This window comes from Ornithodoros turicata, unplaced genomic scaffold, assembly GCF_037126465.1.
Source record: "Ornithodoros turicata isolate Travis unplaced genomic scaffold, ASM3712646v1 ctg00000903.1, whole genome shotgun sequence".
NCBI lineage: Eukaryota > Metazoa > Arthropoda > Arachnida > Ixodida > Argasidae > Ornithodoros > Ornithodoros turicata.
In genome coordinates this window covers 325,873-351,576 of record NW_026999413.1, presented here as the reverse complement: position 1 = coordinate 351,576, position 25,704 = coordinate 325,873, and the positions used below count along the sequence as shown (strand labels likewise).

The 25,704-nt window shown below is 43.8% G+C and overlaps 3 protein-coding genes across 7 annotated transcripts in view; 1 reads left to right on the top strand and 2 right to left on the bottom strand.

Moving 5' to 3' along the window:
• Window positions 1-7,896, bottom strand: part of LOC135375593 (Fanconi anemia group D2 protein-like) — a 339,045-nt gene extending 331,149 nt beyond the window's left edge. For all 4 annotated transcript variants that reach the window (XM_064608269.1, XM_064608270.1, XM_064608271.1 and 1 more), the window contains exon 1: window positions 7,805-7,896. In XM_064608269.1, coding sequence (XP_064464339.1) covers window positions 7,805-7,823 — 19 coding nt within the window. In that variant the 5' untranslated portion in view covers window positions 7,824-7,896. The remainder of the gene's footprint in view (window positions 1-7,804) is intronic.
• A 3,092-nt stretch (window positions 7,897-10,988) lies between these two features.
• On the top strand, window positions 10,989-14,287 carry LOC135375591 (uncharacterized). The gene is made up of 5 exons (XM_064608267.1): window positions 10,989-11,327; window positions 11,638-11,733; window positions 11,807-11,872; window positions 12,379-12,447; window positions 12,780-14,287. The coding sequence occupies exon 5, from the start codon at window positions 13,051-13,053 to the stop codon at window positions 13,825-13,827; it is 777 nt and encodes a 258-aa protein (XP_064464337.1). The 5' UTR covers window positions 10,989-11,327; window positions 11,638-11,733; window positions 11,807-11,872; window positions 12,379-12,447; window positions 12,780-13,050; the 3' UTR covers window positions 13,828-14,287.
• A 125-nt stretch (window positions 14,288-14,412) lies between these two features.
• Window positions 14,413-16,287, bottom strand: LOC135375590 (uncharacterized). Of its 2 annotated transcripts, none has more exons than XM_064608265.1 (5): window positions 16,177-16,287; window positions 15,809-16,055; window positions 15,542-15,716; window positions 15,359-15,467; window positions 14,413-15,231 (listed from the first exon to the last, which is right to left on the bottom strand). In XM_064608265.1, exons 1-5 carry the CDS (start codon window positions 16,268-16,270, stop codon window positions 14,432-14,434), a joined length of 1,425 nt encoding a protein of 474 aa, XP_064464335.1. In that variant the 5' UTR covers window positions 16,271-16,287; the 3' UTR covers window positions 14,413-14,431. The 2 variants fall into 2 exon arrangements, with proteins under 2 accessions (XP_064464335.1, XP_064464336.1); XM_064608266.1 differs by having other exon boundaries at window positions 15,809-16,026.
• Window positions 16,288-25,704: the final 9,417 nt, after the last annotated feature.

The window sequence follows — 25,704 nt, the reverse complement described above, 5'->3', positions numbered from 1 at the left end:
ACCAGGGGCATTAGGGAAAACTTCTTCAAGTTTGTCGTCGGCATGAAGTATGTTAAGGTGATGTTTGAAGATGAGTCCAGCATTACTAAGCTCGCAATTTTAAGTAGTGATGAATGAGAAACTATTATTGTGTGCTTTCTTGGGCTCCCGGGACAGTAAGGCTTCCAGGGCCATAGCTTTAGAGAGGGCATTATTGATGAGGCTATCAGGATAATCACGTTTTATGAAGTTGTTATTAGACCTGCAGATAAAGGTGGTGGAATAGTCGTCTTGAATACTCCTGATTACATAGATGATGATGATAATGATGATGATTGCAGTTTTTATGGCGCATGAGCAACTAGACTATAATGCGCTAAAACAGTGATGTGTGTGGAAAGGTAAAACTAACTGTTCAATTAAAACCAAATTATCTCAGAATTTGCAATGTAAACCACAGTAAACCACAATTCTCGCATAGCTTGCCGTCGGGTCCATCGTGCTTTAGCCTGAGTTTTCTTAAATGTAAGTAAATTTGCTGCAGTGGGGTACCTTCGGAAGATTCCCCAAGCACAATTTTGTTCCTTGCGAGTCTTTTCACGTTCACTCGTCCACCAAGGTTTAGGACGCCTCGGGACGAGACCAGTTGTTTGTGGAATAGACTTTCTAGCTGCATTTATAATAGTGCTCGTTACAACATCATTTGCATGCTCAACAGACATAGATCCAAAAGATGACGGTACAAGATTAGCTTCTTTTTCGAATAAAGTCCAATCTGCCTGTGACAACTTCCATCATGGTGGACGTGTCGTTAAACTAACTGAACTACCACGGAATTTTAGGGCCACCGGGAAGTGGTCACTACCATATGGGTTCTCATCCACTTTCCAGTCTATGCACTGAAAGAGACATGGGCTACACAAAGATATAACTGTTGCCGAAAAGGCCTGTGTAGCTGCATTTACGTAAGTTGGAGTGCCTGTATTTAGGAGGCAAAAAGAGGTATTCAGTAAGACGACTTCTATCATCTCTCCGCGTCTGTCAGCTCTTGCACTGCCCCATAAAGTGTTGTGGGCATTGAGGTCACCTAGGATTACAAACGGTGACGGCAGTTGGTTGCATAGATCTTCCAGCTCCCACTTTTTCAATCTGATATTTGGAGGTAGGTACAAGGAGCAGACAGTGATGATCCTTTGGAAGCAAATCTGGACTGCCACAGCCTCCAGATCTGTTACAAGTGGAAAGCTTTTGGTAGGAAGGGATTTTGGTGTTAGTATAGCAACACCACCTGATGAACGAGTGGCATCTGTACGATCTTTCCTGAAGATATTGCAATGACGGATTGTGTTTTCATGTTTTGCATTTAAGTATGTCTTTTGCAAACAAAAACAGAGTGTGTCGTACCTGTCAAGAAGACTGTTAATATCATCTATGTTGGAAGTGAATCCACGGCAATTCCACTGCAGAACTGACTGACCCATAGCATATGTGTTACGAAGCAAATATACCAGGAAGAAGCAGCCCAGGAAGTGTCCTAATATGTGAAGATGACTGATCATGTCTTTTTGGGTGCAGTTATTTTCTGCCTTGGAGCTTTCTTTCTGGCTTCTGCCAGCTTTTTGTTGGAACGCCACACAGCTGAAGTAAAGAAGGAAGTCAGTGGAGGCATGTGCACAGGGCGAACACTCCGAAATACGTGAAGAAATGGACAGAAAGGCCGTACACTGGAGACTGCTTTTGGTGTTGCCTTGCCAGGAACATCCAGGCGTAACTGCCAGGATTGCAGCGAGTTAGCATGTAACGTGAGAAGAGCCTATCAAGAAAATCTTACAAGAACCTGCCATCAAAAGTAACGTTAAGGCCTACAACAGCCTAAAGCAGTTCATGACACGTGCACTCATCCACCCGGGATGCTCTGCATATTACGTTACCTTCTTACCTTGTCTTCTTCACTGTCAAGTTGTTTTATGCTTTGATATGATCATATTTTATGCAATATGCTTTTATGATCACCGTGAACAAATATACCTCTTATAAAGACGCAAAAGTATTCTAAAGCATTCTGTTCTTCACGAGCTTCCAGCACTTGCAATCCATATGTGATATCCCGCAAAAAATGCGAGCGCATCTGGTTGCTCCACAATCTACATTCAGCGATTACAACACTGTTATGAACATAAATGCTCAGAACGGCTTCAAACTGTAGTAATTACTTTCATGTGAAGACAGAAGTTGAAAGTCCCTTTGGAAAATTTGAGACACGGAGCCAGCGCTTGAATGCACTCCGCGCATCGGGGTGGCAAAAAATTCACAGTGCGCCTACCGATTAAGTCCGAATTTTAATTTTTCTGCTGTGCATAGTCTAAGGGACTACCTACAACATATACAATTTTCGAGGCAAGTTTTTGGTGGGGTTATTTAGATAAAAGCTTCCGAAATTCGTCATTTTTCGGTGGTATGGTGCTACTTAAAGAGGTGTCGCTCGTAGAGTAAAAATTTATATATAATTCGATAGCCCCATGAATGACAAATTAAATGGCATAAAGCTCGATTTTAACCGTTTTTTACATCGCCCGCAAAGTTGCAGTGAATATGGTGCTTGTCGGCGCTTTTAGTCAACTTTGATATTTTTTTGCAGACAAACAAAAACTGACAGAACACTGCCAATCCAGGAGCCTATTGTGCCCTAGGTTGTCTAAAGCCAGATCAAGAAATTACTACAATGCAACAATAAATAGCCTTGTAGGAAATGCTCAAATCTGCGCATGACGACGTCTTCTGAGAGGCAGTTTTCTCCTCCTCTCCTATTTCCCAAACCGTGCAGCGCAGAGAATTTCAAAAGCGTTTATTTCTCCTAACTCACCGATGACTTCAACATATATTTTTTTCCCCGTTCATTCGAGACATCAAGTGTACCGGATTGTTCGATTTGAGATGGAACTAGCCCAAAGATAACATTTTTCCGTGCTCTATAGCAGATTTCATGAAGCCCAAAAACACCACACTTGGCAGTTTTTACATCCTGATTAAAATGCACAAAGAAAACAACCCTGGCAGACCCAAAATCTCAGGCATTAATACACTGACCGAGAAAATTTATCTCATCCTGGATCATTGTATTAAACACATTCCTCCACAATTTCCCTCATACGTGAAAGACACTAACGACTTCCTGGCTAAAGTGTCTTGTATCAACAACCAATTTTCTGACCTTTGTAACGTTACTCTGGTACCTATGGATGTGCCATCATTATGACAAATATTCCCCATGATGAAGGTATCAGCGCTGTAGAACACTACCTCTCCTCTTTTCCTTCAGATATTCTTGAAACCTCAGCTGTCGTCTCACTTTTGGAGTTAGTACTGAGGTATAATAACTTTGTCTTTAACAACAAACATTACGTCCAAATTCATGGTGCAGCTATGGGTTCACGCGTGTCCCCAAAATACGCGAATCTCTTTATGGGTCAATTTGAAAAGACAGCCCTGGACTCATTTCCATTTAAACCACTGATATTTCTCAGGTATATTGATGACATTTTTGTCATCTGGTCCGCTGACAAATCTTCACTACTTTCCTTCTTTGACCGTTTCAACTCTCTGCACAATCACATAAAATTCACGTGCAATTATTCCGACACATCTGTCACGTTTCTAGACGTCTCAGTTTCCATTAAATCTGGGAAACTAGTTACAGACCTATCCAAGAAGCCTACCGAGAAACGACAGTATCTTCATTTCAGTAGCCACCACCCGAACAGCCAGAAACGTAATATTCCTTTTGGACAACTAACATGCGTTAAACGGATTTGCTCAAATACAGAGGACTTCCTTCAACATGCCAACGAAATGAGAAACTACTTCATAAAACGTGATTATCCTGATAGCCTCATCAATAATGCCCTCTCTAAAGCTATGGCCCTGGATAGAGAAACCTTGCTGTCCCGGGAGCCCAAGAAAGCACACAATCATAGTTTTTCTTTCATCACTACTTACAATCGCTGGCTTAGTAATGCTGGACTCATCTTCAAACGTCACCTTAACATACTTCATGCCGATGACAAACTTAAAGAAATTTTCCCTAATGCCCCTGGTATCACATTCCGCAGGTCATGCAATATACGTGATCTACTCACTTCGTTCGGACGAAACCAAGATACCCCCGGCTGTGTACCCTGCAAAGGCTCTCGTCGTCAAACCTGACATTTTATTGCTCCATCCACCTCGATCTCTAGCGCTGCTAACGATTTTAAGTTCACAATTAGGCAAACCTTACATTGTAATTCTTTCAACCTTTGTTACATGATTGCGTGCAAACTATGTAACAAACAATACATCGACAAAACCCGCAACACTATCCGCGAAAGATTCTATGGGCACAAATCGAATATTGTTAATAACCGCTCGACCCCAGTAGCGTTACATTTTAACCTCCCGGGACATGACCTAAACACTCATCTACTCATTACCATCTTGGAATCCAGTTACAATACTGATATCAAACGAAAAAACCGAGAATCTTATTCCATTTCAAAATTCGCAACCTTGCAACCAAACGGCATCAATATGTATGGCTGCTCGCTGCAACACTTTAAACCATGATTTTTTTTTTTCTTGTTTATTGCATATACGCTCCGCATTACAGGTCTGCAAATTTTCACATTTTACATCATGTTGCCCAAACAGTAAACCAAAAATGCCACACCATTTTCCCAGAGCCTGGAAGCTCTTTGCCAGCCAGGTGCTCCATGTCCTAAATCCTTCGCCCTCGAGCCCTAATTCCCCGGACGTCCAAGGGTCCTTTTGTGTTTTGTACCTAACTGGCCGCTGTGTCCATTCATATGTGCTGCTACGTCATCTGTATGTCTGCGCGAACTTGTCTAGCCACCTCCTTTGTAGTACATTTATTTGTATCCTTCTCAACCCTCGCCCTCTACTCTTTTGCGACTTGGGTTGATATATTCTTGACTATTTGTAACAGGTCCTCAAACCTGAAGAAGTGCAGCCTACTGCACAAAAGTCTCATTTTCCGCTAATTAAACTATTTAATGCTCTCAACAGTTTTCTGTTTACTTGTGAATCGTTATCGCCGGAAACTTGCACATTGTTTTTTCACGTTCTACGCTGTATTATTAAGGTGGACTCATGCGGTCTGGTTTACGTTCACTTCCGGAGAGAGTTGGCTGCACCATTGCAAAATTGTTTTCTTCGCTTTGCTTTCCTTTCGCACTTTAAGGAAGTAATGTAATCAGTGCCAGCTTGCGAGACGTGATAGCAAACGACAAAGCCATTATTTTCATTCGCAGGGATCTGGAAAACTGCAGTAAGCTTGTGAAATTTATTCATTGCAATCAATTTCCCAACTGTTACTATAGGGAATGACATCATTTTGGCCCAAATATCGCGTGCGGGCGGGCCGAGAGAAGCGATTTTGTTGCATCTCCCATAGACTCCTGTGTATTGAAAATTTGGCAAACTTTAATTTGCCAAAAATCAGTGCATCGCATCAGGTCTTCAAAAATATGTATATGACAGCTGGCCAACGACTCCTTCGGCCAGCCAATGTTAAGGCAATGCTGCATAGTGATAGGCAGAGCGAGGTTTGGCAAGCCGCCGACCAGAGGGCAGAGCCGCACCAAGAAACGAGCTCGTTGGCCAAGCACGTCTAGGTTGGCAGGCCAAGCTCTTGCCAAGCTTGGTCCAATCTCAGTATGTCGCCTTGGGGAGAGGGTAACACAGAATGGTGTAGCATGGCATAAGTTCGACTTTCGATGGACCAAGTGAATGTCTCAAACGAAAAGCAGTAAGAAACAGAGACACTATCTTCATGGTGAGTTAATACGACGAGCAATTCATCATTACAGTGTTGTTTGTGCACGCATTGAATTAAACTTAGGCACATCACCCTTCATTTTGACAGGCAAACAGGACTCTTCGAATTTGTGGAAGCTCGCAAGACAACCTATGTATAGAACCTGTTCTTCAGGAAAGAAATGCAATTGCCTTTCTTTGTGAGCTGTTTGGTCCTAGCATCTTGCAAGCTTCTATGATTCTCCCTCTCTACGTTTTATTTTATTTTTTTGCACTTTGAAATGCTGTGCACATTGTCCGTTGTAGGAAATGGGAGCAGCAGACAAAGAATGATAAATGCCTTACGCTACCTTACGCCACGAGACAATAGAGTATGAATATGAGAGACGCCGCAGGAATGCTTTGGTCTGTGTCTTGGCACAATGTGGGCTGGCCAGGGTGCAGACCTGTATCAAGAAACAAGCCTGTTGGCCGATGATTTGGGTTCCAGGTTTTCAGATTTATAAAAAAAGAAACCTAAAAACATACTCCAGTACAATTTTATGCAATTCGGACCAATCCGAAAAAGTCTGCTTGGCAGATGATTTCCCTCACAACCAGGTTAATGCTCTTAGCCTACTTTTGTGTCCTGGGTTTCTCCTGACCTCGGATACAGGCCCCACGGCAACATAATAATGGTTTTCGTGACCTAGCGTTTTCTTCGGCGGTTATCTCGATGACTTGAGGATTCACTGCCCATCTATTTCCCCAGTCTGTTTCCCAATTTCCTTGTCCTAAACGTGCCCTAAACACTACAATAAGCATCGAACCGAGGTCATATGGGGTGGCCTTCTTGAAAGCACAACTAGTTGCAGTGCTGACGACAAGATGGGACGTAAACGAAAGCTACCCTGCGACAATATGAAGGGGTACCCTGATTTCGAGGAGTTCACATCGTCCCGCGATCGCAATGCAGAGATTGTTGTGTGTAAGTACTGCCGCATAACATGAGCATTACACACAGAAAGGGTGCATTTGGAATTGCGGAACACTTCAGTATGCGTCGTACAAAATGTATTGTTAAGCTTGTGTCCCTTTAGTGTTAAAGCAATAAATGTGACAACTGCGTTTTCGCTGAACAACCGTGCGTGCGTCGTTAAGTTTTGTCCGAATTTCGGATTTTAATTGAGCTGTAAATCATACACTCCGAAAAACTTCGTTTTTTGAAAAAACAATAAACACCGAAAAACATCCTCCAGTAACGCCCAGAAATAAAATCCGAAAACCTGGAACCCTACCGATGATGTACCAATTAACCAAGACCATGATAGGCAAGCCTGAGCGATGGGCAAGACACGTAAACAAACACAAACACGAAGGCTAGGTAGGCCAGCCTAACTAGTGCCAAGCTTGGCCCAACCTTCGTTTGTTGCTTGTGTCGTCTGCTTGATGTTTGTATTGAAAATAGTTACGCTCTGCGTTGTCCCCCCCCTCCCATCCAGAAAGATATTTTTTTATTACAAAGAACACAGTCGAAACTGCAAAATACTTGAGAGGAAGTGTGAGGTGAAGCAGACTTGCAGAATGGTGACGCCGATCAAGGTATGTTTCATGACACCCTAAAACTGAATCTTGGCTCGCTAACGCCGTTCTCTAAAACGAGCCGGTCAATCCCGAAAATGTAGTTCGATAATACACGCCCGTTTTCTTTCCTTTTTCGCTCAAGTTTGACGAGTTAAACTGTACCCTCTTCGCCTAAACGCAACTCACTAAAATGAGGCTCTCCAAAACGAATCGAGCCTGCCCAAGACTGCTGCTGGGGATACGAAATCGCTTTGCGCACGTAAGCTACAACTAAAACTCTCTATTAACAATTGATGAAGGAGGGGCATAATAATCAGTGCAAAGACGACACAATGACAAGACCAGAAACAGCGAAGGTTAGAAACCCCACGATTCAAGACAAGTTCGTGCATGAGGCCCATATGTTTTGTGTTGCCCCCAGAGTTTTCTTCACGACACAGCCAAAACTTACTCTTCTCTGCAACAGACATCTGTAGCGAATTGCACGGCACGTGTTAAAGTGAAAGTGGTGAAACTGCACGAACTAGTGATGCTTCGCGCCAAGACCAGTGTTGCCGAAGCAGCTAGCAGAAAACTGGCTAGAGAGGCCGGAGAGGTTCAGGTTCAGTTGCGCCTAATCCTTTCTAAATCAGGGCAGATGTCTTGCGACATCACAGGCAAAGTAAAATAAAATGAAATAAAAGAAGAATGACGATGCTTGATACGGCTTGATACCAGCTCTCCGTCCCAATGTATATTCCCTATGGAACAGTTTTTATGCTTTTTCTCGGTAACCGCCGCGCAGATTTTGACGCGGGTGGTTTCATCATAAAGAGGAAGACGAGATGAAGAGCATTAAGCTACCAGATTTCTCATACATGTCGTATGTATTTTACGGCGACGTCACGAATGCGAAAAAAAATACACAATTTTTCTCCTCCCTCTTTGAACAGGTTTTATTAAACTTCTATAGATATTTCGAAAAAAAACTTTGCATTTACTTTCTCTTGAAATATTTCAGGAATCGAAAGACACCAAATTTATATGTCTACCACTTTCCGTTTTTATAAAAAAGCATGAAACGTACGGATAAATACCGTCTCAAAGCCCCGTAAACCGCGCCATTCTGTGTCGCCCTCTAGCCGTAGCACAGGAAAAACCGCGCGGATCCATCCGCCGACCATGGGGCGCGCACGCGCACTGTAGTGCTCCCTCTCTCCTCTTTACTTTCATGGACAGCGGACTTAGGGCATGGCCTTGGAGACCAGAACAAAAGCTTACTTAGCTGCTCGTAAAGGGATTATCATCAGTCAGCATTGTCGGGGGAGGGGGATGTTGGGTAACCAGACGAGCCAGCATTATCGCGGCCCGTGTAAGAGACCACCGAGACCAATAAACCTCTTCTTGTTTCGGTGCGCTTATAGAGAAGTGAGATGAGTTTATTAGCTTGACATGAAACGTCAATTTGCTCGATTTTGCCGTTTCGGGTTTGTGCTTACTCAGTCAACTGTCTCATAAGGCTAACGAGAATCCCTCGTATTTACGGTTAGTGGAAGGCCGACTTCACAAACATTCCAGTAACGTTCAACAGGACTGCCCTGTAATGTTCGTAATGTTGAAACAGCCAGCAAGTGGATTACACACAGATAAATGTTTCTTAGGATCACGGCACTTAGAACTGCAGCTTTATTTGTTGTTTCTCTTTCTTTTATTGATCGATTTATTTTTATTTTTATCTTTATTATTTTATTTATTTATTTTCATGAACGCTCCACGTGAACCAATAAGAAAAATCGATCAAGCGACCGCTGCTAATTATTTCCGCACACGCAATGAGCAACAGTCTTTTCCGGAACCCAAATTCACGTTCGCGTAGCAAGGAAAACCAACGACAGCGACGGGGGAGGGGGATATATTTATTAGACGGAAAGGGAAAAAGAACGGGCTAAAGGTCAGCCAAACGGGACGTCGACTTGCTATTCCAAAAATACATAAATAAATAACTAAATAAATAAAATTAAGAAATAGGAGATAAATGAAACGGACGCGACGGGACAGCACGTTAGTTAGTTGACTATTAGGTTAGTAAAAGTTCGGTGTTTGCATTTTCATGTTCAGGTTAGTCTAAGTGGGCTTTGGCAGTTTCCGCGCAGAAACAGCCAGATAACATTTATTTACAGTAGTTTATTTTGCAACGGGGACTTCGATCACGTTATTTTGAGATACGGCCAATTTTTCGAGACCGGTTCCCTGGATTTTCCATCTTCGACAATCCTTGCTAGTTGCACGTTGGATGACCCAAAACCTGTACCCGTCTGTCTTTGGACGGCGAACAAAGGGAGGCCTTCTGAGGAAGATAAGGAAAAGCTCCGGGTCACTGGGGATTCTCCGCTGAACTAGTGTCTACGCTGAACGAAAGGTCTGGTGTAATGTGAAGGGGAACCGGTCCACTCGTCACAATCCCACTCGTCACCGGAAGACTCGTCACAGGATAATTGGTCACACCGGCCCTCTGGTACGAGGTCCTTTTGTCACCGGAACACTTGTCAAGGGGGGCGGTTCGTCACCGGAACACTTGTTGCAAGGTTGACCCCGTTCCAAAGGGAATGCGTTTCACCGTGATTTACCAAAGGGATTAGTCCAGTGCCCGACCCGGATTCCGAAGACCGCTGACCGTACAAATTTCACGTCTTTGCTAAGGGCACGGAGAGCACCAGCTCCGGTGGCGCAGCGGTAACGCGTGCGCTTGGAGACTGTGCCGTCTGGGTTTTTTCCTGGGTTTCCCTCAGATGTGTAATAGGCATATGCCGGCACAGTTCCCCTGAAGTCGGCCCATGGACGCAGCTATCCTCCCCACGAGCGGATTCCGCTCGGTCTTCCACTTCACCCTTTCCTCTCCTCCTCTCCACCACCTTTCCCTTCCCGAGAAACATGCCGCCTAATCAGGCAGGCAGACATCTCGGGTTCCTCCCAACGATACTCCTCCTCCTCGGCACGGAGAGCATGGAAGCAATGGAAGTGACGAAAACTCAGCGTGGGGCTCCGTTGCTACTCTACCAGGGATTTTCCTACACAGTTAGTAGAAAGTGCAGTTCTGGTATTTATTGGGTATGTCGAGATCGTGCTATCTGCAAGGCAAAGATAACTACTGACGAGTCCATTAGCGTTGTAGTGCGACTAACTGGTACTCACACCCATGCTGGAGATCCAACTGAAATCAACGTGCTCAAAGTCCGTCAGATCATGAAGAGAAAAGCAGGTAGGATATTGTTTCTTTTTGTATGCTGGGGAGGTGGCAGTGTGGCTGTTTTTTTATGCATTCTTGCATTGCAGAGAATGGAAGCGATCCACCTCATCGGATCCTACTTGATGCCGCCGCAACCGTCAGTGAGCATACGGCTTCCCGGATGCCTTCGCCATTCGTACCATTCGAACGTACCATTCGAAAGCAGAGACAAGCGCACCAAAATCCATACGTTCTCCCAAAGCTGCGACATATAAAAATCTTAATGAGCGTATTTCCATGGATCTAGAGGGGCACTCCAGCGGATCTCCCCTTTGCACTTTCAGAATATTGCAAGAAATATCCGGTTTTGAGTCCCATGTTGTACTATTCGCCTCGAGATCGAACTTGAGGTGGCGCTGCAGGCGCGACATTAGTGGGGATGCCCAGACAGCCGGCCCGTACGCGCTATATGGATTCTGTGGAGCTGGATGCAGTTCTACTTGCGTTTTCCCGTTCAACGCATTGTTTTGGCACAAATTCGACGTGAAAACCTCGTACAATATGGTCCGCTTCTGTTGTGTATTTGGATGCACAACTTACAGGACAGAAAATGGTGTGAGCTTTCACAAGTTTCCGAAAAACCTGGCGTTGCGAAAAGCGTGGGTCATAAAGTTGAAAACAGCGAAGAAGCCTTCAGCGTACAGCGAAGTGTGCAGCAAGCATTTCACCAATGACGACTTCAGACAAACGACAAAGAAAGACAACAAAGGTTAGTAATCTAAAATTTTGCAATCGCAACATAATAAATGGAGCATGGAAAGAGCCCCGCGTCCTCTCTTCGTGTGTTTTCGCTCGTCCGGGATCTCCGCATGACAAATAATTATCTGTGTGTTAAAAGCAAAGATTCGATGTGGGATACTTGGGTCAACGCAGTTTTGAAACTGCCGCAGTGTGGTTTGATAACAGTCTGTGTCGTGTGCGCTGCTTTCGGGCTATGTTGTTCCTTCCGAGCATTTCCAATCCCATCCTTGTGTTAGTAGTTGACACCGCATAAGTTTAACCCGCAGTGTCTTTCTTAGGTCTTGTTCGTCCAAGACTAAAACCGACTGCGGTGCCTTCGCAAAGACTACCTAAAAGGCGTCATGACAGAGAGACGCAGCATCGGAAGTCGCCAGGTACATGCGAACTCTGCACTTGCACGGCGTTTTTTTCACTCATTTTCTTATTAGTAATGAATGATTCTTTCAGTCCGTAGGTGCGAGCCAAGTCTGCAAACGACTTCACGTGAAGTAGAGCAGAACGTAACACAGTGTTGTGAGTATGAAAATACATTTACTTAGATGTATGTCATGCGTCACCTGCGAATGTTATTTATTGAGTATTAATAAGTTAATATATTAACAATATTATTATATATATATATATATATATATATATAATATAATAGGAGGGGGAAAATAGCAGGAGCTCTTTGGCTGCACGTATAGCATATGTTTGCAAGTCAAACGTCACCATGCCAGTACTTGACAGCTGTTTCGGCCTTCTTAGACCTCATCAGCAGTACGCAGGCAGGCAACGTTTGAGTGGATGACGCCATCCACTCAAACGTTGCCTGCCTGCGTACTGCTGATGAGGTCCAAGAAGGCCGAAACAGCTGTCCAATATATAATATAATATAGAAATATATATATATATATAATAATTTTATATTATATTAATAATAAATATTATAATTAATAAGTAGTAAGTTTTGGCTTGCTCATGCATTAACAAGTTTCCTGAAGGTATTTACATCCTGTTGTTCATGTTTGCATTTTTAGATGACCACACCAAAGAAATGTCTTGTGACTCACCAGCAGGAAGCTCTAGCGAGACATCGAATCAAGAAGGTAGATTGTTTTCTTTTGACCTCTGACCTAGCGCAGACACACGGATATTCCGGACACAGTGACAATCTGCACAAGACACCTGTGATGGCTGGTACACTCTATCAAAAATCAAAATAAAAGGAAACTATTTTGCTCATTACACACACAAAAATATGACTAACTTGTTACCATTTCCCAGAGGTTAGAGGTGAATCATGTGTGACATAACTAAGTCCCTATTTTGTTACAGAAGAAAAAAAAAATTACCATTTGAGGACTTCCCAGTAACATGCCCTATTCAGCTGTGCATTCTTAATATATTTATAGTACATTAATAATAGTTTTTCTTGCAGTGTGTACTGATGAGGCCATACAAGAAATGCTGAGCAAGAATGATAGCATTTTGTGGGATGTATGTATCCAAGTCAACACATATGAATACATGGAAACAAAGCTCCAATCTTGTCATTCTGCAAGGTAAAGTCAGATGAACACCTGCGAATTTTGACAGGCATAAGTTGTCTACAGCTTATTAGGAATATCATATCAGAATTTTCTGAACTACGATTGAGGTATTCACCAAGAGGATACGGTCTCAATGACTGTGATGTAGTTCTACTTACAATGATAAAGCTTTATCACAACACAAACTTCAGCTTTCTGTCTGTACTGTTCGGTATACACAGGACAACGGTGTCAAACATTATAAAGAGCGCCATCTGCATTTTAGCAGAAATTCTTGGCACTGCAGTCTTCTTTCCTAGCAAGGAATCTGTCTTGGAAAACCTGACAGTTTACTTTGACAAGTTCAAAAACACAAGGATCGTGTTAGATTGCACAGAAGTAGCTCTTGAGAGGCCAGGTGACCTGGTGTCACGTATTCTTACATACAGCCACTATAAGAAAACCTACACCGCTAAAGTTTTGATTGGGTGCACTCCAAGTGGGTTCATCAGTTTTGTCAGTCAAGCATTTGGTGGGCGTGCGTCAGACACACATGTGACAAAAGAATCTGGGGTTCTAAACATGTGCCTACCTTACACAGACCATGTTATGACAGATAAAGGCTTTCTCATTGAGCACCAGTGTGATGATGCACGTGTACGTCTAATTCGTCCCCCATTCTTGAAGCAGAGGAAACAAATGCATGAAAGTGAGGCCTTGGCAAACCAGAAAATTGCACGGGCACGTGTCCACGTAGAACGTGCAATTCAGAGGATTAAAGCCTATAAAATATTGCAACAAAAGTTTCCTACGCAACTGTTGCCAGTTTTTGATAATGTGGTGCGTCTTCTTTGTGGTCTTGTAAATTTATCCAGGCCGATACTTTCAGAAGAAAGGTTTCTCCAACCTTTAAGCCTCAACCATCCTGTCCAAAATAACACATATCACAGCCCATAGATATATCTAAATAGGGCAAACATTGTACAATAAATTTGGGTTATGTGTTCAGTGTGATATATTTGAGCGATACATGCATTGTTATATTTGAGTGATACACGCACTGTGATATTTTTTACTGATACGTGCATTGTGATATTTGGGTGATACCTGCACTGTGATATTTTTGAGTGATACGTGCACTTTGATGTTTTTTAGTGATGCGTGCATTGTGATATTTGAGTGAAATGTGCAATAGTTATTCAAGTGGCATGTGCAATATTATGTTCAGTGTGCATTGTGATATTTGAGTGATACATGTACTGTGATATTTTTGAGTGATGCGTGCATTGTGATATTTGAGTGATATGTGCAATAGTTATTCAAGTGGCATGTGCAATATTATGTTCAGTATGCATCTAGTGGTGTTGAGTCTGTACAGCATGTCATGTAATAAAAAAATGAGGTTGAGCAAAACATACAAAAAGAATTCATGATTGCATCAGTGGATAAAGCAATGAGTAGAGCAGGCTAAAAGAAAAGACTGAATGACTGAAAGAAAAGACTGCAAGACTGAAAAGAATGACACACAGATGAAAACACCTGAGAAATTCAAATATCAAATTTATTTGTGGCACAGAACAGTCTTCAAAGCGCAAAACAAATACCCCTCATAGATAAGACGGACAGCGTTGACACATTCCACAAAATACGTACTGTCAAATGGCACAGTAACCAGTTTATATTCATTGTCATTCTTGAAGACAAAAAAATCGCATGCATTTATGCCAAAGATGCCCATTATGACTTGGATCTGTGTAAAATATGATGGCTTCGGCTTTAAGTTCGTAAAACTATTTTCTATCTTCTGGGGGCACTTAATTTCCAGAACCTTCTGAACCCCCTCACAGCAGCGACAGTGGAAATTCACAATTCCATCAGGGGAGCATCCCATTACCGGACACTGTTGCGAAATCATAAATCCACTTTGTGATACTTCCACAATGTGCCCCTGGCTCTGTAGCACTTCGATGTACCTGGCATCTGCTTCTTTCTCAATGCCATTCTTCATGCAGGGTGACTGGTATGTGGTGTATCTGAGTGCATTGCTTACAATGCTTCCTAGGTTATGGGGTCGTGGCTCCTTCGTCAACTTTCTTGCTTTTGTCAGGAAGGCGTGCAGATTTGAACTTGTTGCCATTCCCCTTCGATATTCTTTCCACGAAGAACAAAAAGACTGCTCTCGCGTGACCCTTTCAATTCTGCTGATGGCATTCTCATCATATATGATACTGATGTTTTCTAGAAAGGAACTGAACTGTGTGTGTTCCGTGGCAGAGAGGAGCTCGGACATGGTGGGTGGAAGCGACGGTGCAGGCTGCTTGCTTGGGTGCTCAGTGGAATCCTTGTCCTCAAAATTTCCTCCTACACATTTTCATTATAATGGTTAGTGCTAAGGAAACACATTGGGGTCAAAATATGTAAATGTGTAGTCCATGTCTTGTTCCTATAAGGTGATGTAAATAGCATCTGTAATAGTAAATTTATGCACCTGTTCTCCTTTTTCTCAAGTACATTTCAGTCTGTGATACATACGGCAGCTTTGCCACCAGTCGCTCCGGCACCCCGCTTCTTGGACGTGGCAGTCTTGGGACTTCATACTAAAGAACATGTTTTGAAAAGGTGAATGCTTGTGGGAACGCTTCAATCAGAAAAACAAATGAGGATAATGTACCTTTGGGCAAAAAGGGAGATGCACTACGTTCTTAGGTGCATACTTTTCCTGTACTACAGCCTTTGCTAGGCGTCCCCACGCCTGTGGCTTGTCTGTGGAAGACAATTTGGTCAACCTTTGCGCCCTATTAATGTGCAAAAGCACCGCAATGCAGTGCTTGCATTTGTGAGACTCCCTGGAAAAGAATGAATACTTGAATTTAACAAGACGAATATGGCTTATAGATGTCAAGTACAGGCGATCTGCCTAACAAATGAGGCGCCTCACCCGGCAGGACAGGTGCAGGACAACAGCTGTATGTTCCCTCCTTCCGTCAGTGCCAAGCTCACTTTGTGTGGGTCCTTTGTGGGTGCAGACGACTGTAATACGAAACCAAGTACTTGGACGGTAGAAGGTGTGACTTCAACGACGCTGCACTCTATAATGTGACCAGCATTGATCACTTCTTCGCCTTCTTTTAGGCAGCGAACGCCTTCCCCGACATGCTGTAAAATGGTTGTCAGAGATATCTTGACTGAAATGAAGAGAAGAAGTAAACATTCGCTCCACGCTTTTGCCGCTATTGCACGACGAACAGTGCTGGAATAACGCGTAATGAAACAACACAATGGCATATAAGTGTCACAGCACTTTACCTTCGACGCAGCTCTCGTCCTCTTCATTCATTTTGAAACCAACCGGAGGCTTGTTTTTCAAGGAAAACTCACACGCGCTTCTTGTCACATACATTCACATGCGACGGTATAGCGCCGCGTCCCCACTAATGGTGTTTCACGGAGCCGCCGTGCGGTGGCGTCGTTGTTCGATCTCGAGGCGAATAGGCCCGTGCAAGCTCAATAAAACCGCATTTGTTGTTTGTTCTCTTTAAACCGTGTCGTGGCATCTAGTTGTATTTATTTCAGTTATAGCGTCATGTTTTGATCATAGCTGACTACACGGTGTACTGAATCATTCATAGGAATAATGAAAAGTAAATTTGTAGTTCTACAGTCAAAATCCACGCCGTGACACGAGTGTTCATTGTGACGATTATTCCGGCGTGACGGCAGTTCCTCGTACGAGATGCCCTGTGACGAGTTGGCCTCCTTGACGAGTTCACCTATGACCAGTTGGCCTGTGACGACCGGGCTTGTGACGAGTTCTCCTAACCCGTTTGGAGAAGGCGTTTGATCGAAGACCGCTTGGTCGCAAGCCGTTCTATCGAAAGCCGGTTGATCGACGCCGTTTGTTCGAAAGACGCTTTTTCGAAGGGAGTTCGAAGCTCGCAGCGTGTCCTTAGCACATCTTTTTCTGTAACTTTTGATTCGAACATGTGGAGCATGAGGCAATCAGTGTCCTCTCCTTTTTTGTTTGTTTCTTGCTTTTTTTTTCAGCTAAAGAGGGGAGACCACTGGTCATTTGCAGAAAGGTTTTATTGGTCATTCACGAACAGCACAGCGTTCTGGCTTTTTACTCTCTCCCACCCGAAAGGAAATAAAATTGAATAAAACTGAATTGAATTGAATTGAATATAACAATGCGGAAGCATCCCCCGTAGCTGTAGGACACATACCGAAGAAAATGTCTTCAAGTTGGGAGCAGTCAATAGTCTGCTCTTCTTCTGGGCACCCTTTTCATTGCTGGGATCCGAAATGGGATAGTGATATGTGCACGAAAGGCACTCGAAGTCTGAATGCTAAGAAGGAAATTTCGCCATAGTATAAAATACAGTTATTGTATTAACAGCCATATAAAACTTTAGTTCAATCTTGTTTAGAGTATGCATCTGCTCCAAACGAAGCAATAAAAAAATCAATCAAACGACCGCTGCCGTTTCGATCAAACGGTGTTCCATCAAATGACTTTCAACCAAATGTCCCGCGTTCGATCAAACGGCTTTCGTTCTTGCGGAGACGATTTCTCCGGGGGATATTTTTTCCTGGGGACGGTTCTGCCTGGGGACATTTTTTTCCGGGGAAGAAAATCTGGCATCTCGGGCGAGCTTTGATTATATGAAACGACTTTTCCGTGATCATTCCTTCATTTGGCAACTAGCGCTCATATTCATCTTTGGAAACCCCAATTTTGTAATTGCATCTGTGTTGCCCTTAAGAATAGTGATTTTCCTAAAATACGCATAAATTTGGCTCACATGGTGTCCAGTTCTTCAGCTTTTCCACGACCGAATTTCACGTTTTCAAGTTTAGATTGAATTAACTGAGACCTCAGCATTCAACACAACGAAATCTGGAGTAAAAATTTACGCTTCAGAAATTCTTCTAAAAAAAGAAAGGAATGCATATATTATCCTGTCCCACATAATAAGGAGGCCGAACTGTACTTTTTTTGCCACACTCAAACAAGAACCTGTTATGTTGTCAGGTGACCATAGTTATTTTTTGTCGAATGGTTCCTCTTGGCGTTCAGGGGAAAAAAGGACTGTGTAGGGAATATCGCGACTCCCGCTGCGAGGCCTTGCCGCTCGACCTTCCCATATCTTTTTTGGTTGGTTTCCGTGTGTCGACCAGAAGCCTTTATCGCCCTTCACCTCCTTTGTACGGTTTTGCAACCTGGTACACCAGAAGAAAAGGGGTCCCCTGTCACTGGGGTTGTCGACTGACATCATTTTTCTGAGCGGGTGTAAGGTAAAGGAAAAAGAAGGGAGAACATGGAGGAAAGGAGCCTTTCAAATATGTTACTGAAGTTTTCGGGTAATAATAAGAAGTCTGTTCTACGACGGAAATTTTGAAGTCTTTTGCACCAACGCCTTGTAAATGAATTCAGATATTTGATAATGCATACTTACCAGAAATATACATATCAAAATGTCATTTTTGCATGAATAATAGAGTTATTATCAAAGTAAATTGCATATTGTAAAAACTTTTTTGGTACCTCTCATATAGGACCCCGGTTAGCGAATGCTGCCCTTCTAGACGCAGGCGAGTTAACCTTGTTGTGCATTTCTCACACACAAAATATGGACTTTGTCGCAGGCAATGCTATGTACCTCGTAACTTTAATGAGTTCCCCTTCGTCAGTTTTTCTTTGGAATCGAAGTACAAACTAAAAAAAAGCGCTACGGCAACTTTATCATAGGATGTAGTACCTTTATATGTTCATATGCTGTCAAACTGTATGCCGCTGGCTGCTTCAGGGCGAGTGCCACAAGCCTTTCGGCCTAGACGGGCCTGTTTTATTATATTTGTAGTTTGCTCTCTTGAGTAAAATTATTATTATTATTATGTAAGCGAGTGCAAAAAAAAAGGGAATACCGTTTCGAGCACTAGATTCTCCAGACTGGCATTGTAAGCGCTGTGTGTAGGCAATGTTTATAGCCTAATTTATAGCCGCTGGTAGATCCAATTGAGAGCCTCCGAGATACCGGCATCAGTACTATCCGATCACACTTGTACGTCGGCAATTCGGCATACAGTAAGTATGCACTAGTAAAACAATATGAAGAGCAACTAAACATTCCATAATCAGTCAGTACAGGCGGTTGTGACTTGTGAAAACAATAATTGTAGCATAAATATATAAGAACAAAAAATAAAAATAAAGTACTCATGTTGTTGGAGTTCGCGTTGATATCAAGGAACGAGGAGAAGGAAGAAGCGATGAGGAAGACGAGGACGATTTTTTGCGTTGTAACGTTTTGATTGGGTATTCTACGTTGGGATCTCGTGGGAGCAGGTTGGTTTAATTAAACTGCGTTGTTTATGATCAACTGATCCTCTCATTTTTATCTTCACTTATCGCCGGTCTCTAACTAACGTAATTGAGACAAACACATGTAGCAATAGGAGACAAGCAAAAAGACGTGAATGTCTCGAATCGAACTAGGGTTGCCACCAGGCCGGTATTATACCGGCACGGCCGGTTATTTGCGCGGTCTGCCGGTTGCCGGTTGGAAGGTAATACCGGCAGCCTTTTGCCGGTATTTGTGGCTCAAGACCTTTCATAGGGGCTTTTACGGGGTTTTCTCTTCAACATTCCACTACAGCTTGAATAAATCTGGAGCACAGACCCAACTCCACAGTCACCAGTCGTTTTCTTAGTTATTCATTATTATGATTATTCATTGTTATTATTAGTTTCATTGTTATTCATTACATCTTGTGTTCGGAGGGGACAAGAGCAGTGGCTGTGCAAAGCTGTTATTGGTTGTGTCGAGCCAGCTAGAACGTCCCTCACCCACTTTTCCTTTCCCACGAGCCTTTCCTCCTTTCCATCTATTCCACCTCCTCTCCCCCAGCCGGTATTTTTCACTCCGAAAGGTGGAAACCCTAAATCGAACTGCGGATCTTTCGTAGCAAAGTCCGACACTTTACCACTCGACAAACAACGCAGAAGGCGCGGGCCGCCTTAAACTCGCGAGGTCAACCATGCACAATGGGGATTATTTCCGGAGTCGGAGGCGAACGGCGTGATAAGGACGGCGAGCGTGGCGCCATCTAGAATTGGGAAAATCGTGAATCGGAGTTGCTCCCAGACTGGTATGGCCTCTTAAGGAGATCTCTCCGTAAGATTTCTATGTGATACGGTGATGTAGGTTCGTGTTCAGTTCGCCTAATCCTTTTTCCCCCTAATCAGGGGAGGCAATGGAGGAAGGAAACACAAGGAGCGGCCCCTCAGACAGTTTTCTATTGGGACGAGCGTCGCCGGCCTCGCATTGCATTCCGGTATGCTCCTGTCTACCACGTGACCGCTCACGTGACCCTCCAGACAGCATGAGTGCGTTTTCTTATTCAAACCGAGTAGCGAGGAGTTGGGTAACGACGTCACAGCCTTTAATCATCACGTGACTCCAGAGTAGCTACCTTTGACCGTAATTTTCGAACGGCTAGAGTTACCATGACTTGAAAACCCGAGACGAGTCGTGGATCGCCACCACAAGCTCGCTTGCTACCTAACTTTTCTTTCGTTGGCTGGAGTTACTCTGCGCTCAAAATGGCGGACTGGCCTGACGGGCGAGACGATGTGGAAGTGCTGGCAGGCACTCTGTTTAACAACTTAACGCAGATGCGTGCACTCTAGCAAAATTTGAAAATGCTCGTCAGTTTTTAACCAGTCCTACATTTCGAAATTGAACACCACCCATATTGTCTGTCAACAGGACGGTTGGTAGCAGACGTAGCGCTTGTGTGTGACGTCAGAACGACGGCTACCCTTCTTGAGAGCAGAGTAGAGTAGAGTTGTCACTCCCTGGCTGCTCTGGCTAATTTTCGCCCACTGATCTCTATTTAGAAGGCTGGATAGCGGATGGGTGAGGGTATCGCGGGAAAGGGTACGCCATCCGGCCGTCATATTGCGGTGCTCAAAAGAGCGATTACAGCCCATAGGAATGCATGTAAGCTGTGACATGTTTTGCTGTTTGTGAGCGCTTCCCTTGCTGCTTCGCTAAAATTTTTTGCCATGGGTCGCTGCAGAAATCCCTCGTGATTGTGTTCCTTACGTTTTTTGTGTGAAATCCCGTCACGTATATGTTATTTCCTGTCTATAGACCTCTCCTTGTTTGTAAACAAATGACGTCATAGTGTTCGACAGCGCCACGAGTTTGGTAGAGTTGAACTACGTTCGAAGCTAGAGACGAACAAGGTGGCGTCCGAAAGCCACGGTCTTGAGGGGATTACGATAATCCCTGAAAGGGACGCGACCTTCAGTCCTGCTTTTCCTTCAATAGGCGACAACGAACAAGTGTCCATTCGTGGAACCCAGGCCTCCCCTTCTGATTTGTTTAGGTTTCAGTCTGTCTACCAACGCCATGATGACGTTTCTCGGGTAGAGGTTTATTTTGTACTCGTGTGACGCTCGTGTCGTTCCAATTTTGTACTTTGAACTTCTATTATGTGATTTGCTAGTTTTGTGTGGTGTTGTATTTGTTGTGTTACGTTTCCTTTGTGGTCTGTCATCATGTGCGCGTGTTACTTCTGGTGTTTCTCCCATTTCCTTTCTGCTTGAGGGTCTGGAATGCTAGGGAGCAGTATTCTCAGAATCGAGTCGTGGCATTCAACAATGTTTGGCACGTTTGTTTATGAAACTACCTTAATATGCCTATGAATACTTGGCCATAAACATTATGCTTTGCACAGGAAGTTCAGATATGACTTGGTGTGACAGGAAGGGCCGAACGGCAGTACAGCACTTCCAAAGGACTGGGATGAGATTAAATATGTGATATAAAGGCTACATGACGGTAAAAACATATCGACTAGAAAAATGCGCACTAGGAAAGTAATGACGGCAAAGACAATTCAAAATGACTAGGGGTCTTGTGGTGAATGCTCCAACACCTAAATATCACAATTCCAGTTGCAAAGGCAAGTTTGAAGCAGTCAACCAGGTAAGTGGGCAGAGTGCATTACTGGTTGTTGAATATGATCAACCTTGACAATTTCTTTCGCAGATGAGGCCTGGCTGTCACCTTCTCTGTATATATTCCTTGGTAAGGTGGTACTTCTCGTGGCTGGGAAACTTCTTTGATCAGACGGATCACATTGTTTTCATTTGGGCTTCAATCAAACATATGTAGTCGCAAACGTAAGCAGGGAGAATAAAGAGCAGACATACGAGGTTGAAAAATTATTTATTGTCTCTAAGCAGACTTGTGCGTAACGCGTTACAAGTAATTGCGTTACTAGTAATCAATTACTTTTTGGAGTAATTTTGTAATTAATCGATTAGTTTTCTGCAAAAGTAATTTTTAAGGCTATGGTCTCACTCCCTTCTTAAAAAGAGGCAACTTGGTACCAGACCTGTAGCTCTCATGTTCTTCTGTTGGTGGTGAAACTGGTGCCATTCGGAAGCTATGATTCTTGACTCGGGGGGACCGTCTTCCGATTTTCGGCCAGGCATGCGGTTGCGGCGCCATAAGGCCTGGAACATGCCAATATCTCCGATTATGGGTGGTCTTTGTACGAATATGGCGCAAAAGGGAGAGCAGATAGCGGCGCACAATTTGTTGCCTTGTGTTGTTCTGTGATACGTGGAGGGTGGACCGTCTCGCTCTTATTGATATATGACGCCGATAATCCGGAAGCGCCTTCAGAAAAACATGAAAAAATGCCTTTCTTTGGCTTCCTGTTTCGAGGTGTTCTAATGTCACCACACCAGCCTAGAAGTGGCAGTAGATGGGCAATTATGCGCAAAACAATTGCTGAAAATTTCAGTATGATTGGAAGAGTACAGCGCAGGTTATTACGTTTCCAAGCCATTCCAAAACATTCCGACCAAACCGAAACTATACAGGATTTTCGGTGGCCACATCGTGGCGGAGCATGTAACTACCGTGTGATCAACTCCAGTATTCTGCGAAAGGTGCCGCTTGCGTCACTTGTGTTCGTTACGTCACGTTGGTTGCGTAGTGCTCTGGCTGTGCCGCAGTGCTGCGGGACGCGTTCATATTCGCCGTGTTGACAAGTGCTGACTGTCGTGTTCTGATTTGAACTGTTGATACTGCGGTAGGCTGCACGTTCATAGTATCGTTGCTGCTGCCGCTTCGCACAAACTGGAAACGCGCGGCAAGACACGGCCGTGCAAGAATCCTCGAAAACCGCGAAGTTGCGGTCGGAAATCAGTCCGCAAGCTGCGTCGGCGGCTGGCGAGAGAGCAACGGTAAGTTGTAACCAAGTGATTGTAACTTTGTACTGGTGCAGTGCGCTTGCTCTGATTTATTTGTTATTCCCCGTAGGCAATCCAAGCTGTGGTCTTTGCCCCCTTGTATGGTCTTAGGCATCAGTGGTCTTAGTCTAGTGTCATTGCCTTGACTCTGGGGGTAAGACTGAGAAGCACCTGTATTACGACTCTACCCGGATGATTTTTTTTTATAGTCTGAGGTACAGCACAGGAGTAAAAGGGTGAGAATGGACAGCGTTCTCTAGGTTTCGAACTGTCTTCAGCTGTGTCTCACTTCGATATTTCATTTCTGCCCATGAGAGCATTGCCAAGTTTTTGTGCATTTTGACTTTTTCAGATTACCACAGTGGTGCCAACTTTCACTTGCGGCTATCCAAGAGCGTACGATGTGATGCGGTTCAGGTCGATCCGGATGTTATCATAAAGATAAACAATATATGCATTTACCAATTTCTAATGGCTGTGTTCCATCTCCTCTTTTTCTATGTTTGCTACAGTTGCCTCACTGCCTCATCCCGTTGTTTTACACTCGCCAAGCGAATGGCCGCTGCCGCAGTACGATGAACTCAGCATGGGCATGTTCATAGCAATATCACAATGCCCGTACTAACATACCTGAAATTTGACCCGCACATTCCTTTAGTCTCACCATATGTTTGCGCCTAGGGAGCAATACGTGCGTGTATAGTGTGCCTGTGGACCAAATCTAGCGCTACAATGAACGACTGTAGCATTTCGTGCAGCACTATCTTCGGTGCGCAAGCAGCCATTGTCTCAAGGGAATATAAAACTGTAATCGGTATCATCAACATAGTTATCGTAATGAACCTAATTATCGCAATACGTTTGAACAGTAGCAGACCTCGCCGCGCATGCCGAATCATATTCGGTTACTGCAAGTGTCACTGACATCCTGCGTGTTAGATAAAGCTGTTAGGGGCAACAAGCAGGCTCCTACAAAAGAATTGTCACTGCTAGGCAATGAATGTGAACACAGAAAAGGCTACGAGCTAATTCTCTTCCGTCTCCCAAACACACGCTTCTTCGTGTTGTTCCTTTATTTCTTTTTTGCTTCATTGTTTTTAGTCGAACGGAAGGAACCGGGTTATGCACCAGCTTGCCTGCGTCCTGTCCCTTCGGTCGGCAGTTAGGTAGCGGAGTACCGCTATTCGCTACTCCTCTGAAACGCCGCTACTCATTCCGAAACGTAGCGCGGTACCGCTACCGGAAGGAAATATGTACCGGCGCTACTGCCAAGCTGCCTCGTAAGATATTTTTTTATGACGAACATTTAACCGTGATAAGTAGAGCCCACACAACGCTTAGGCAATAAAATATTGTTTTATGCAGGAACAATAAGCACGAAAAATGTCGATACCAGCTCTGAACTTTATTCTAGGCAGAATAAGAGCGTACAGAAATTAGAAAATATCACTTTGGTCATGCCGGATTGTGACACGGATACTGCCTTGTCGAAGTGAAATGGCGTGGAATCCGGGTTACTTCTTTTGTCTTGCCCACTAAAGTAGCGGGAAAGTAGCGGTAGCAGCATCGGACACGTTACCAAAATTTGTAGCGGGAATTATTTTTCCGCTATTGGTTAGAAATTTAGCGCGAGCGCTCCTCCGCTACTGAAAAAGTAGTGAAAAGAGCTGCTCTGTTAGTAGCACCGCTACGCACAGCACTATCTGTCGACAAGGAAACGTGTCCAGCCACACACGCAAACACACAAAAGAAAAAAACCGCCCCCGAATCACGCACGTGTGTGCCGTAATGTAACGCGTATGACTGAATTCAGGTACCGTCTGCACCATGATAAACATTCGTTATGTAGGCAAGAGGATTTTGTCGGTCATATCCTCTTTTATGGCAAAAAGAAAAACAAAAGAAAGAGAGAGAACAAGAAACAGCAAATCGTGATAAAATTTACCTTTTTTTTTGGGGGGGGGATTCATAAAATTAGATTAGGCATATGCTGTGGGACTACTTCTGTGTTATGTATTCTTGTCTTTCGCATTGCACGATCTCGAAAACCTTCCGTATAACGTTCCTTCCATCTGCCGACGTCCTTGACTCTTGCAAGTGAACATGTACGCGTCCTTACATATGTGGCTCCCCAGCTAATAGTTCTTCTTATGAAGCCACAAAAACGTGGTAGTTAGTAGTTAGTCAGTTAAATAACCTAGTAAAATAAAAATAAAAACATGGTATTAGTATATAATATACATTAATATACAAGTATACCATATCAACTGTTTTACATGGCATATCGTATCACCAAAAATGCAACAATGCCATTCACCTTCCTGAAGTTGTACAAGTTGATGCAAAACTTTCCCATCAAGACAAGAAGAAAAGAAGAAAAAAAAGGGTGCCGCGGAAAATGTGTGATCAACGGCATTTAGACACGACGGAGCTACGGCAGACGAGGACAGCACGGAAAGGACGGAAAAGCACCACACCGCCCTTTTCCGTACTGTCCTCGTCTGCCGTAGCTCCGTCGCGTCTGAAATGTCATCCCAACCCCACACTGCGTTGTTAGACAA

Excerpts from the sequence above, each read along its gene's own strand:
- LOC135375591 (XM_064608267.1), top strand. The coding sequence starts at position 13,051 with ATGATAAAGCTTTATCACAACACAAACTTCAGCTTTCTGTCTGTACTG.
- LOC135375590 (XM_064608265.1), bottom strand. The coding sequence starts at position 16,270 with ATGTATGTGACAAGAAGCGCGTGTGAGTTTTCCTTGAAAAACAAGCCT. Across the intron at positions 16,056-16,176 it reads GGACGAGAGCTGCGTCGAAG|TCAAGATATCTCTGACAACC; the intron begins GTAAAGTGCTGT and ends TCTTCATTTCAG. Across the intron at positions 15,468-15,541 it reads ATCTCCCTTTTTGCCCAAAG|TATGAAGTCCCAAGACTGCC; the intron begins GTACATTATCCT and ends CATGTTCTTTAG.